Source organism: Nannospalax galili, unplaced genomic scaffold, assembly GCF_000622305.1.
Source record: "Nannospalax galili isolate Female #2095 unplaced genomic scaffold, S.galili_v1.0 scaffold1395, whole genome shotgun sequence".
NCBI lineage: Eukaryota > Metazoa > Chordata > Mammalia > Rodentia > Spalacidae > Nannospalax > Nannospalax galili.
The window spans coordinates 366,787-380,860 of NW_008336062.1; the positions used below are offsets into that span (position 1 = coordinate 366,787).

Below are 14,074 nucleotides of genomic sequence, written 5' to 3' on the forward strand. Positions count from 1 at the left end.
CCCAGTTGGCACCCTCGCATAGCCTCCCTCCCCCGACTAGAGCCTTTATACACTGATATACCTGCTACTGTCTGCTGTGTTGTCGGCACCCCCAGCCATTCCCCACTACTTGTCCATCTGGTGAATCTAGTCAGCCTATCTATTTTAGGAAAATATAAAAAAATCAATTTTTTAAAAAAGAATAACAATATAAAATAAAGGAACTTAAAGGAAAAAAAGCTGCTTCAAACACAAGTGGAGCAACTTAAAATGCAACATAAGAATTGCTTCATACCAAATGTTAAAATATAAAACAACCTTAAGCTGGGTGTGGTGACACACATTAAGTCCCAGCACTTGGGAGGTGGAGGCAGGCAGATCTTTATGAGCTCAAGGCCAGCCTTGTCGACATAAGCTCCAGGCCAACTGGAGCTACAAGGTGACCCTATCTCAAAACAACCTAAATAAATAACCAAATAAATAAAATAAATCTCATTTAAAACTGAAAAATCTTGTTTAGAAAATTAGAACATCATTTGCTTAGTAAAATCTATTTTTTTCCACTTGTTGTAACTGGCCTTGCTTAGTAATTCTCAATTCATGAGAACCTGTAGATACTTTATAGTATAAAAATCTTTGGGCTAGGCAGGTGGCTAACACTTGGGAAGCTGAGGCAGGAGGAGTGCCCATATTCAAGGCCAATTTGGACTACATAACAAGACCCTGTTTCAAAAAAATAAAAATATTAGGAACAACAAGTTACAAATGCTCATTTTTTTCAATAAGCAAAAATATATTCCTTCCTGAAATATAAGTATCCCATAAATAAAACATACATGATATTCTAGGTATGAGCAACACCAGTATTTCATTTGTGAAAGAAGTGTGTTTTGGTATATTTGGTAATAAAGGTGGCTTTTGTTTCATTTTCTTTTGGTCTTAATGTAAAGGAAGGCAGGATAGAAAGATGAGGAAAATTCTGGGGACATGAGGAAGGAAAGGACCCCCACCTCCCTCAAGTATTGAAGTCTCTCAATAGCTGAGATGCAGGAATTGAAGCACAGTTAACATTTCTGCTGTGACAGTTATAGACATAAAGATAATCCCTTTATATATAGACTCTTAAAAATTTTTATTGAGCTTTTATAATTTCATAAAATAGTTCTTAATCAAATTTAAACCCTCTCCCCCATCCATGCTCCCTATCCCGTCACTGAACCTCGTGTATTCCACCATACATGTTAAGTCCCATCCAGTCAAGCATTTGTACCCCAGATGTCCTTCAGTGCAAATTTGTTCACCAGAGTCTGGAGATCAGATGTAAGGCATTCTCTCCCTCATCTACCATCAGTCAGTCTCCAATAGTTCTCAGTTTAGGGATGGCCCACCATTCATTTCTCACCTCCCTTCTGGGCCCTTGTTTAATTGAGTTGGCTTAGGTCCTGTGCTCGATGCCACCATTGCCACAGTTCATATGTGAACTACCCTATGTGGGTTCTGGGAACTGAACTCGTCCTCTGCAAGAGCAGTATACACTCATAACCACTGAGCCATCTCTCCAGCCCTTAGATATTTTATTAAGTAACAATGGCTAGGCTTATGGCCTGAATGTATTCAACTTTGGGTAGAGCCTTATTCCTAAAATGGAAAGCATCTACTTTCTTAAAGTACAAAACTTTAAGAACTATAAGCTTTGTTTACTGTAAAGTCACCTACCTTCTGTACCCCTGAGAGGTAAGTTTTTAACCTACCAGTTGTGATTCTGTCAGGTGCCTCTCCAAACTACCTTTGCAGTTCTTTGAAGATAGTAACTTCAAACCCTACCAGAGTTCTTTGCGGAACTGTTGTGTTGGTTTTTGTTTTTTTGGTTTGTTTTAAAAAGAGCTGTGACTCTTAGAAAACCCACATATCCATGCTTTTGGGTGTGTTTTATTTCTTCTGAATACCTCTTTTAACTCTTAAGCTTAAGTCTATATTAAAGTATCTATATTAAATCCCAGCTCTACTTTATAAACTGACTAGTCTTAGAATTCATTTTTTTGCCTTGAAGCCACAAATCTATGCTAGTTGACATCCCTAGAAATCTAGGGGAATTAGCTGTGCCTCCTGTGTCTGGACTCCAAGACACTGACATCAAGAACTATAGTAAAAGAACTAGGCCATTATTACTTAAAACTTTATTCCTTTACTCAGCTTCATTACTTGAACTTTTAAAAAAATCATTTTCCATAAAAGTTTGTTTGTAAGAACCAGGCCATGAAAGGGTCGTAAGATACCTAAAAGTCATTTGACTAAAGTGTTTCTTAAGACTTGGAGGATGCCTTGTGCTTCTTCCCTATAGTCTTCAAAGGAAAGCAAAGAATCAAAACTCCTGGAGGGGATTGCTTTCGCTAGTGTACCAGCCAGCAGAGCATCCTTGAAGGAGTTCTGCAGGCATTACTGTTGGAACTCTGCAGATGCCTCAGAGACCTTGATCCTCACTACTCTGGCCTCCAGCTTGAGCTGCACTCTGAAGGGCACTGTGCTGATATGACAACAGCATGCTAGTTACATGGGCCAGTTTGTTCGTTTTAAATATAAGTACAACATAAGCCTATGAATTAAATTTACCTCATTGCTAATAGGCAATGCATGTAAAGTTCTCAGGACATTGCCTAGAATACAAATATTCAGTAAATATACCTATTATTTAAATTAAGCATTGTTCATTCCATCAATCTTTTAAATTTTTATTTAACATTATTTATTTGGAAGGGGGATCATGCCATGGCATGCTTGTGGAGGTCAGAGGACATCTTGCAGAACTCAGTTTTCTCTCTTTGCATCTTATGGGTTCCAAGGATCAAACTCAAGTTACCAGGCTTGGTAGCAAGTACCTCCTACATGTTAAGCCATCTCACTGGTCCTTATCAGTCTTCATGTTACATAGTTTTAAGTCTTCTTACCTTACTTAGCGCACAGCATATTATTAATGAGAGCAATGTAATTAATGTGCTGTGGAAATACCTTTAGATTTCTTTTCTTCTCCCCTCTGTACTTCCCTCCTACCCAAATCCCCTGTCTAAACCAGATCAGATTGGCTTTCATCCTTGTGTCCCTCTGTGCCTAAATATAAATAAATACAGGCATATGACCTTTGTTCATTCCTCCTCCTCCTCCCCTCCCCCTCCCCCTCCCCTCCCCCCCTCCTGTCCTTGGCTGAGTCATTTTGGACATAGTGTATTTCTGACCAGCGAGACCTCAAGAAAAATCTGACAGGAGTTGGATTTGACACTTCTGAGAAAGGTGGTTGTTACTAAGAGAGAGTCACATAGATGATTTTGTCTTACTTTCTGGTTATTGATAAATCTGGATATGAAGTCTGTTGTACTTCAAATACCAGGGATAAGAAGAAGGAGTAGAGGTCCTAGGTCATTATAACAGTATTAAAGAGAGAGGTGGACTCTTAAATACGTTGTTGAGTTAATAAACTAACCAACCCTGAACCTTCCCTTACTCTTATTGTGTGTAAACTTTCTTACTATTGACACCACTTTGAGTTGGATTGTCTTATTTTTAAGTAAAAGTAAGCATAACCAATAAAGAAACTGTGGGTGGCTTATTGGATGAATATTATCTGCTTCACAGAGTTGCAGGGAATACATTGAAATTTTATAAGTGAAAGTCATCATTGTAATTATAAAGTATTATAACCTCACCAATTTAGTTCAGCTAAATTACCACAAAATATATTTGTTTATAGTGAGCAGATTGCTGTAGGCTCTTTGCTATTTACCTGTTATATTATTGTGCATGTTATGGAACCCTTTGCTGACTATATTGTAAAACAGAATTAAATGTATTTTTTCTTTACTGGGCAGGGGATGATGATGATTAAACTCAGGGTTTTGAGCATGTTAAGGAAGTACTAAGCTATATCTCCATTTTTAATTTTTTAAAAATGCTTTCTATGTATTTTCTTTTGTGTTTTGTCTGCATATATGTAAGTGCACTACATGCATGCAGTGCCTATGGAGGCCAGAAAATGACATTGGATCCTCTGTAACTAGAGTTACAGATGGTTATTAGCTCCTGTGTTGGTGCTGGGAACTAAGCAGGAGTCTGCAGGAGTGGCCTGTGCTTTTAACCACTGAGCCACCTCTCCAGCCCCTTTTCATTTTTTTATTTTGAGACAAGGTTTTGTTTAGTTACCCAGGTTGACCTTGAACTTATCATCCTTCTATATCAGCCCCCCAAGTAGCTGGTACTACAGGACTGTATCCCTAAGCCCAGCTCTGAATTAAGTGATCTCTAAAGTCTGTTCTGACTGTGAAATGAGTCTGATCATTTTTGGATTCCTGCCTGAGAGCTCTGTATAGGTTAAGGCAGTAGATCTAAATAACTTTTTAATCGAAAAAATATTATTGCATTATATTGTAGATGCTTTCCATTTTGCTATTATTAGTAATATTAGTTCTACTGATACTACTGCTTTAAGGACAGGGAGCTCTGCTGTCACTTTACTTATTTGCTATGAACTCTTACAACTTTATACAGAATATAGATAACTTTTTTTTAAATTAATCTTTAAGACAGGGTCTCACTGTGTACCTATACCCTTGCACTTGAGGTGATCCTCCTGCCTCAGCCTCATGAGTACTGAGATCACAAGCATGTGTTCCTGCTCCTGACTTTCATTTTATTTTTGAGACAAGGTTTCACTATGTTGCCCAAGCAAGTCTTGAACTCCTGGCTCAATCAGTCCACCTGTTTCATCTTCCCAGTAGCTGGGGTGACAGGCACATACCACTGTACCAGCTAATTCAGTTTATAAATCCTGTTATAATATTTTTTTTACCCCTGTCTTTTCCACTAACATTTTTTAGTTGTCCAGCAAAAGTCAACATCCTATAATTCAGTTCAGTTCTGATACTGCATGCCTGGAGTTTTCTCCCCAAGCATAAGGGTACCTTTGCAGGATACCCATACTTTAGACCCCAGTTGGCAGTACTAGGACCCAGGCCTCCCTGTACTTTGTCAGACTTACCTACAAAGTTAGTGGTTCCTACTCTATTTAGCTTTAATAATTTGTTACAATGGCTCACAGAATTCAGGAAAATACTAACCATTACAAATTATTTAAAAGGGACGCAAGTGAAGAACCAAAGGTATATAAGATGAGGTTTGAAGGATTCTCTGTCCCTTTAATGTTGAAATACCTGTTTGAATGTTAATGTTTGCCAACTCATGCTCTCTGAATCTTCTTGTTGGGATTTTTATGGAGTTTTCACTATAGAAGCATGATGCGTTAAGTTAGAGAACATTAAGAGACTGAACTCAGTCTCTAGCTTCTTTCTCCTCCTCAGAAGTTGGAGTAGTAGGGCTGAAAGTCCTAATTGTGACATGGTCATTCTGTTGACCAGTTCCCATCAGGAAGCTATCAAGATGCTCCTCAGACAAATGAAAGATACTTATCACTCAAGAATTTAAAGGGTTTTAGGAGCTCTGTGCTTGGAACTGAATATAAAAACCAGTGTTTTGTTCTATTTTCTTGCTAGAAATGGCTGTCTTTAATATTTAATACAAACTTTTTGTTCTATTCAAAATGTGTCACTTGGGGGCTGGTCAGGTGACTCAGGCTAAAGGCATTTACTGACAACCCTGATTATCTGGGTTCAGTCCCTAGAACCTACATGATGGAAAGAAAGAACAGATTTCTCAGAGTTGTCGTGACTTCCACATGTCCCTCCTATACACAAATAAATAAATAAATAAACTGAAAAATGGGCCGATTGAGAAAGAAAAACACAGTTGATTAGTGTATTTTTTATTGCATTAAATACTTTCTATTATTCCTTCCAAAACAGACTCTCCTTGAGTATGCAGAGAAATGGAAAACAGAAGACCCCTTACCTTTACTGGAGGTATACACAGTGGCTATCCAAAGTTATGTTAAAGCTCGACCTTACCTTACCTCTGAGTGTGAAAGTGTAGCCTTGGTTCTGGAACGCTTGGCATTGTGAGTAGACCTTTGAAAAATGAATCAAAGACCATACTTAACTTTTTCTTAAACTTTATATCTTAGATTTTATGATAGCTTAGATTTTACTTAATTTTAAATAGATTGGTTATGAAGAATCTATGGATACTAGTATTATTGATTTTATTTTATTTCGAATTTTGATAATCATTTGTATCCTTACCAACCTTTTGTTTTTTAGAAGCTGTGTTGAACTTTTACTGTGTCTACCTGATGAATTATCAGATAAACAGTGGGAACAGTTTCAGACACTGGTACAGGTGAGGATATTTACCTATTTAATGTGGATATGTCTTACTAGTTTTCCATATTCTTAAAAAATTTTAATTTGGTTAAACTAAATGGTAGAAAATATCAATTGCTGCTCTTATTAATACTAGTGTCTTACGTAGTAGATGCCAAATAAATATTTGGCCTGTGAACATATACATGTAGGTAGAGTGGTTGAATGCTACAGTACTTGCAACTCAAATCATTAGGACCTTGCCAGAGCAGCAGCAAAGGAAATCAGAAGAACATGCCCTCATTTGGGTTTAGAAACAGTTTAATTAACTGCTGAAGTTCTGTAATACAGACTGTAAGAATATAACAAATCTTGTGAAAACTTCAAGAGGGTACATATTTTCCCCATTTTAAAGGTTAGGAAACTAAGGTTCATACTCTAAAAATATTTATGTGTTCATATTTGTATAGCTAATATCTGAGAAAAGGTTCATTATCCAGTGCTTGTGCTTTGCCTCCTGTATTTGAAGACAAATGCTTTGTCTCTCAGTGCTATTTTTCTACTTCTCTACTATTTTATTTACGATGTTGTTTTGCAGTACTTTCAAGAATGTTAACTATTATCTCAAGAGATATTTTGTCCTGGTTGAATAATTGCTCAAATAAATTTTGATTAATTGGTTTAAAAATGTTTCTGCTAGCTAGATTCAAAAGATGTAATTATATCTCTGTCTCTCTATCTCTTTATCTGTCTTTCAAGAGTAAGGATTAGCCTTAAATTTTAGAAATGTGAAACAAGCTATAGTTGAGGCAAGAAATCCAATTTTTCTATTTAAATATTAAGTCTGTCCAGTATAAGGTCCTTGAAGTTAGGATTCCCATCTTACTTAAATCCACAGGATTCTTCATAGTGTCTTACACAGAATAAATGCTTAGTAACTTGAGAGTATCTTATTAGAAAAAGAAAAACAAAAGGGAAAAAGCAAAACAAAAACCTCTTTGACCAGGCATGGTGATACATCTGTATAATCCCTACACCTGGGAGACTGGGGCAGGAGGATCAGGAAGGAGTTCAATGCCAGCCTCAGGTACAATAGTGAGTTTGCTGTTAGCCTGGATTACATGAGACCTTGTCTCAAAAAGAAAAAGGAAACCAGGCATAGTGGCACATACCTTTAATTTCAACACTGTACAGAGGCAGAGGCAGGTGGATCTCTTAGGAGTTCAAGGCTGGCCTGTTGTACATAGTGAGTTCCAGGCCAGCCAGAGCTACATAGTTGAGATCCTGACTCCAAAAAGAAAGAATGAAAATGTTTTGTCTTGTTTGTCACATTACAACTATTTTTTAATTGTAGCTTCTACTTTAGCATGTTAACTTACATTTCTCTTTTCTGACAGCTGATATTTTAGATAAATTGTTTGTCTTTCAGATATACCTGGCCACCAAATTTAAATACACTGTTTATTCACAAACTGAATTTCTCATACTGCTACTGCCTTTTCCCAAACATTAGATAAACTTTTAAACTTTCACTTTTGAAACAAACAAAAACATTAGTTACTACACTTTAATATAGTTAATATGGAAATAATTTGGAGGATAGTGTTAGGGCTCAAACGCAGGACTTGCACATGTTAGGCAAACATTCTATGGCCATGCATGTTCAGCTATTACCTGAAGAAAATATCTAATTTTAATTATTTACAATTGTTGAAATGGGAAGATTTTTCATGGCTTTGAGGAATTGTCTTTTTATTTAGATGTAACATGCAGTCTTAAGTTTCCATGGCATTGGGCTCTTTATTTTAGAGCTTTTTCATTGCTAAATTAATACCTGCTTTATTTTCCCCATGTTTTTGATTGTTTAAATATTTCTTTATCCCATTAGACGATAAGCCCCATAAAAGCAGAAATGGCTTGCTATTTTCATCAGTACTTTACCCATAGAAATTCTCAAACATAGCATAATTAAATAAGTATTACTATTCTTTTGTGGAATGAAGAATATGCTGATTATATGGATGCTCAGAAAAAACTAAAAAACAAGGTTTATTATCATCTTCAATGTAAAATTTCAAAGGCATGTAATATGTAAGAAAAATTAAAATCATACGTGTAGTTACTTTCTTTCACAAGTTTCTTTTATTGGAATGTAGGTAGGTTGCTACTTAAGCCATGATTTATTAATGGAGCTTGCAAGATATATATATATATATAAATTAATTTATTTCTTATCCTTGAAGTTTGTCTATCAGAAGTCAAGGAATTCTGTACCTGGTATCATGATGTGAAATTTTTAAGATAAAGTAGTTTTCAAAAGCTTAGTGTTGTATGTGAAACCTGACAAGTTGCTTTAAAAACTCTGTTGTAATTCTTTGGCTGTTTAATATTTGTAGGTAGCTCATGAGACGCTGATGGAGAGTGGCAGCTGTGAACTGCACTTTTTAGCTACTATAGCTCAAGAGACTGGGGTATGGAAAAACCCAGTATTGTGCACTATTCTTTCCCAAGAACCATTGGATAAGGATAAAGGTAAATTTTCTAGAGAAAGAGAGAAAAGCAAAGAATAATTAAACTAGGAAAAATAAAGTTGCTCACATGCAGTTCATTGACATATTCTGAAGACAGTCCGTATAATTAAATTTCAAGTGAAGGACTTAAAGCTTTTTCCTTTATTTTATTTGGACGAAGATCATTTGTAGGAATTTAGAAAAACAAAAACTGCAATTTTTCCCCCTTCTCATCTTTCATCAAAGACTATCTTTCTGCAGCATCCTGACAAGTAGCAGTATAATTTGATTTAATGATTAACTTAACAGAAGCAACAGAAATAAGGTAGTGAATGGTTTTCCTCAAAATAGAAGTCAGTCCTAGGACTCTCAGTCTTCTGTTTCTAAGATAACCACTCTCAGATTGTTGTTCAGTCTTACTTTATTGTAAGGAGGTCAGGCAATAAAGATCCCAGTTAAACTCAAACTGGCAGGTATTCTGTTGGAAGTAGATAGTAGCTAAGTCACTAACAGACAATACTTAGAGTTTTAATTACACCATGAAGAACAGCAGCACAGTTGTCTTCTAGGCACTGAATGTAGTATATTAATAATAATATAAAATTACATTGAATGTAGTTCCTAAATGTGTGTTAAGTATGCTTCTATATGTCCTTTAATTTGACCTTCATAATGGTCCTCTGATAAAGGTAAGATTGTTAGTACCTTGTCTCTGCTTTACAGATGAGTAACTAGAGGCTCGAGAAGATCGTCTTTTCCATATCACATTACTAATGATAAGAGGCAGAGCCAAGAATCACTCTCCAGTACTGAACTTCTGTTATGACCTATTATACGTACCCTAATAAAGAAATATTACAGCCAACTTGACTAAAAGATTAGCTTCTTGTGGTGGCGCACGCCTTTAATCCCAGCACTCGGGAGGCAGAGGCAGGCGGATCTCTGTGAGTTTGAGGCCAGCCTGGTCTCCATGGTGAATCCAAGACAGCTGGAGCTACAGGGAGACCCTGTCTCAAAAAGACCAAAATAAAGATTAACTTCTCTTGGCCTTTTTCAGTTTCTCAGTAACATTTTGACAAACTCACACACTTTGTTAAAGGAAATAAAAAGGCTCTGGGGCTGGAGAGATGACTCAGGGGTTAAGAGCATTGGCTGCTCCTGCAGAGGACCTAGGTTCTGTTCCCAGCACCCACAGGATGTCTAACAACTGTCCTTAACTCCAGTTCCAGGGTGTCTGATGCCTTCTGGCCTCCAAGGGCATTGCATTGCCTGTGCACTTCCATACATGCAGGCAAAGCACTCATACACATCAATTAATTAAGCACAGTTTAAGTGATATTTTAAGAAGTAATATGCTCTGTATTCTTGTTTGAATGTTGCTGATATGGTACATGTTAACAAATGTCTGTCCCTGTTGGTCTCTTTGTTGCTTTTAATGCTTTATTTCTTAGTTATCCCTCACATTGCCACTGGAATAATTTGGACTGTGCAGCCAAGAGGAATTTCTGTAATGCAAATGAATTGTATGTTGCCAGATCCAAATACAACTCATGAAGCAAACAGTTATTACATGATGTGAGAGATTTTGAAGCCATAATCTTCAGCCTTTACTTAGTCCTGTATTATTTAGAAAGCTGATTTGATGACTGACCACATAATCCACAAGAGTAAATTTTTATTTCCTTTGGGAAAAGTTGAAGGAATTAAATTTTGGCATCTGTACTAATTTTTTCAAATTTAGTGATACAAGGATGGGGAACTCTGAGCTGTTACAGTCTATGTCTAGCTCCTTAGTTTAGCTTAAGCTAGCCTTTAGCAAATATTAAGAGGGCAGTAAATGCTCAGAGAATAATGAATGTACCTCGAAAGGCTGTACATGTGTGTTACTTTTATAGTGATGCCTTTGAAGTTTTGACAGAGTATTTGAAAAGTCGAAATATGCTTAATCCTGCAGTATAATTTAACTGAGTCTGCTGAACCCAGGCTAAACCCCAAAATCTCTTTGATTTGGATGCATGAGCTTAGACAGGACTCAAAACTATAAATGCTGGTTTCACTAGGATTTTAGCATCCTAAAATGAGGTAACTATAGTAATAAGTCAATGTAAATCAAGTAGATGGCTTTGTTTAGTTTGAGACAGGGCCTTGCTGTGTAGCCTTTTTTGGCATTGGTCTCACTGTGTAGACCATTCGACTCGTGGTGATCTTTCTTCCTCAGCCTCCACAGTGCAGATACGAGCCACCACACCTAGCTGCAGATCGATCATTTTGAATATAAAAGGAAGTTTAGGCTGCCTTAACCTACTGTGCTTTTCTTTAGTCATAACTAAATTGGAAAGGTACTTAATGATCACTTTTTTGTTATCCAATTTTAACTCTCCTCTGAAACATGGGAAAAGGAAATCATTCTGAACACACCTAGAAAATGGTAACTGTATAGTTCAATCCATTCTTAGCCTATTAGAAAATATTTTATGTGTACGTGTGTTTTGCTTGCATGTATGTAAGTGAATCTGTGCCTACAATACCTGCAGAGGCCAGAATAGGGTGTCAAACCCCCTGCAGCTAGAGTTAAGAACAGTTGTTAGCTACCATGTGGGTTCAGGAAACTGAACCTGGGTCCTCTGCAAGAACAGCCAGTGTTCTTAACCACTGAGCTATCTCTCCAGCCTTTATTTAAAAAATTGATAAAATTGCATTTGAGAATTTTCTGCCTTTTGGATATGGTATTATTCCTAAAGCTGGCCTTGAACTATGTAATGGGAGATAACCTTGAACTTCTGATCCTCCTGCCTATTCTTTCTGAATGCATATATTACCAAGCCCTGTTTATGCAAGGCCTCATGCATGCTAGGCATTCTACCATCTGAACTACATCCCCAGCCCACAACTGAGATGTGCATATGTGCATACATGCATACGTGGACATGTGTGCCGGTGCCTGTAGAAGCCAGAGTAACCTTGGGTGTCACACTGGGAGAAATCTACTTAATTTTTTGAGACAGTTTCTCATTGGGACCTGGAGCTCACCAGCTCTTTTAGGCTGACTGGCCAGTGAGGTCTAGAAATCCTCCTGTCTCCACCTTTTTGGCACTGAGATTGCAAACACACACCATCATGCCAGGCTTTGCTGAAGGTCAAACTCAGGTCCTCATGCTTATATAACAAGAACTGTATTGACTGAGCTATCTCCTCAGCCCCATGATTGAGGGTTTTTTGTTTGTTTCTTTTTGTTTTTTAAATAAAAGGAATAGTTTGTATTTATAGTTCCAAGGGGCAAGAGTCCATTGTGGCTGGGAAGCATGGCTACAGAAGTGGCTGGAGGAGGAGATCTCAGATCTTCAAGCAGGCACAGGAAGGAAGAAAGTAATTGGAGATCCATTAAGGCTTAAGAACTCCCACCCCTAGTGACATGTTTCCTCCAGCATGGCCACACCTAAGACCTCCCAAAACAGCACCACCAGCTGGGGACAAAAAAGTCTAAATACTTGGAGCCTGTGGGGGACATTCTCATTCAAACCACCACATTCCATCCCCTGGCCCCCGTAGGTTCATGGCCGTATAAATACAAAATGCATTTAGTCTAACCTTAAAAGTCCCCATAGTCTTTACCAGTCTCTACTGCTCAGAAGTCTGCAGTCTAAAGTCTCTTCTGAGACTCAAGGAAATCACTTAACTTAAGCCCCTGTAAAATCAAAAGACAGATTACATACTCCCAACATAGAGTGGAACCAAATCCAAATTCCCATTTCAAAAGGGAGGAATAGAAGCATAGTGAGGAGGTACTGGACCAAAACAAGATTGAAAACCAGCAGGACAAACACCAAATCCAGTAGCTCCATGGCTGACTTCTGGGACTTTACTTCCAAAAGGCTTAGATGGCTCAGCCTCTCCAACTTTGCTATGTGAAACATACATCTCTCTCTTGGGCTGGTACCATTCCCTGTATGCAGCTCCTCTTGGCAGATGCCTCTCAGCTGTGGCATCACACACATCTTGGGGTCTCCATTCAGAACCAGGCCTTTTTCACAGCCTCATGAAATGGCCTATCAGGGCCTTCTTTATGCAGATGTACCCCTGCTGCATGCTGCCTGGCCTCAGCAGAGGCTCTCCAAAACCTCGGAGGAAGAACTCATGAACCTTCACTCTTGCATTTTTCATGCCTCTAAAGCCAGCACCTGGTGAAGGACACTGCCAAGTTTGGCTGCAAGTTTGGGATGGGCCCCCGCCTGCTTTATCCTTTTTAGATGCTCTTCTCTTCAGTGGCCCCTTCAGCATTTACTTTTCACAAGTTAGAGGTTTAGCTGGTGGTGGCCTTGCCCTGGAGGCACTCTCTCCATTGTTTAAGTATTAATCTGTAGGCCTCTCCTTAATCACTTTAATGTCACTATCAAAAGGACCTTCTCCTTCAGCACATGACTTTGCTCCAATATTAATCTTCCTAGAGCTCCTTTTCAGGCCAAATTGTACATTCTGTATTCTTTCTGCCCCATTTGCCCTTTTTCACTGTAGATCTGCATAATACTCACCATTAATAGCCACACCACCATTTCTATGTTAGGTTGTCTTGAAATTTCTTCCACCAGGGAAATTAGTCCATTACTTTTCAACTTGGCCTCAGGCAAGCTTTTTGGCCATGGTCAGACTCCAGGCAGACTCTTTGCAAAAATATCGCAATTGCTCCTTAAGTCCTTATTCCCTCTGGAACTACATTGTTCTCAGCACTGATTTCTTCCAGGCACGTACTAGAATGGTGTGTTAAACTCTGCTTACAGCAATCAACCACTTTCCTAATCCAAGCTTCTAAAGTCTTCCACATTCTTCCAATAGCCCACTCTCTGGTACCTATTATTGTATTAGTCACTTTTCTGTTGCTGTAATAGAAACACTGACCAAAGCATTTAACAGAAGGAGGAGTTTATTTGAGCTTACAGTTCCAGGGGAATTATAGTCCCTCATAGCAGGGAGGCATGGCAGCAGAGGTGGCTGGAGGAGGAGCAGAAGCTAAGCTCTCAAAAGCAGACACAGGAAGCAAGAGCATGATTGCGATTTTTAAGGGCCACTATCGTATTCATTATTAGTTCTCCTTTTTAAAATATACCAAAAATCTTCCTGGTGCAACATAAACTTAAATCCACTATCATGATGCCTTTTCTTCCAATGCATTGTATGTGTTTTGTTTTCAGTAATGTGTAATTGTCAACGTCTAATCTCTATATTAATATGATCTGATGAGCCTTAGGCTGCCCATTCATTATAATAATTTGTACTTGTTATTATAATGACAGGTACATTTTTGATTAGCCATTTCTGACAACTCAATGAAGTAACTACAGTCATACA

General features: G+C 37.9%; 1 protein-coding gene across 1 annotated transcript in view; it reads left to right on the plus strand.

Moving 5' to 3' along the window:
• The window catches only part of Znf292 (zinc finger protein 292), a 91,212-nt gene that overhangs the window by 42,931 nt on the left and 34,207 nt on the right, over positions 1-14,074 (plus strand). Inside the window, exons 3-5 of the mRNA XM_029562385.1 lie at positions 5,823-5,977; positions 6,180-6,258; positions 8,618-8,753. Of these exons, the coding sequence (XP_029418245.1) occupies positions 5,823-5,977; positions 6,180-6,258; positions 8,618-8,753 (370 nt within the window). The remainder of the gene's footprint in view (positions 1-5,822; positions 5,978-6,179; positions 6,259-8,617; positions 8,754-14,074) is intronic.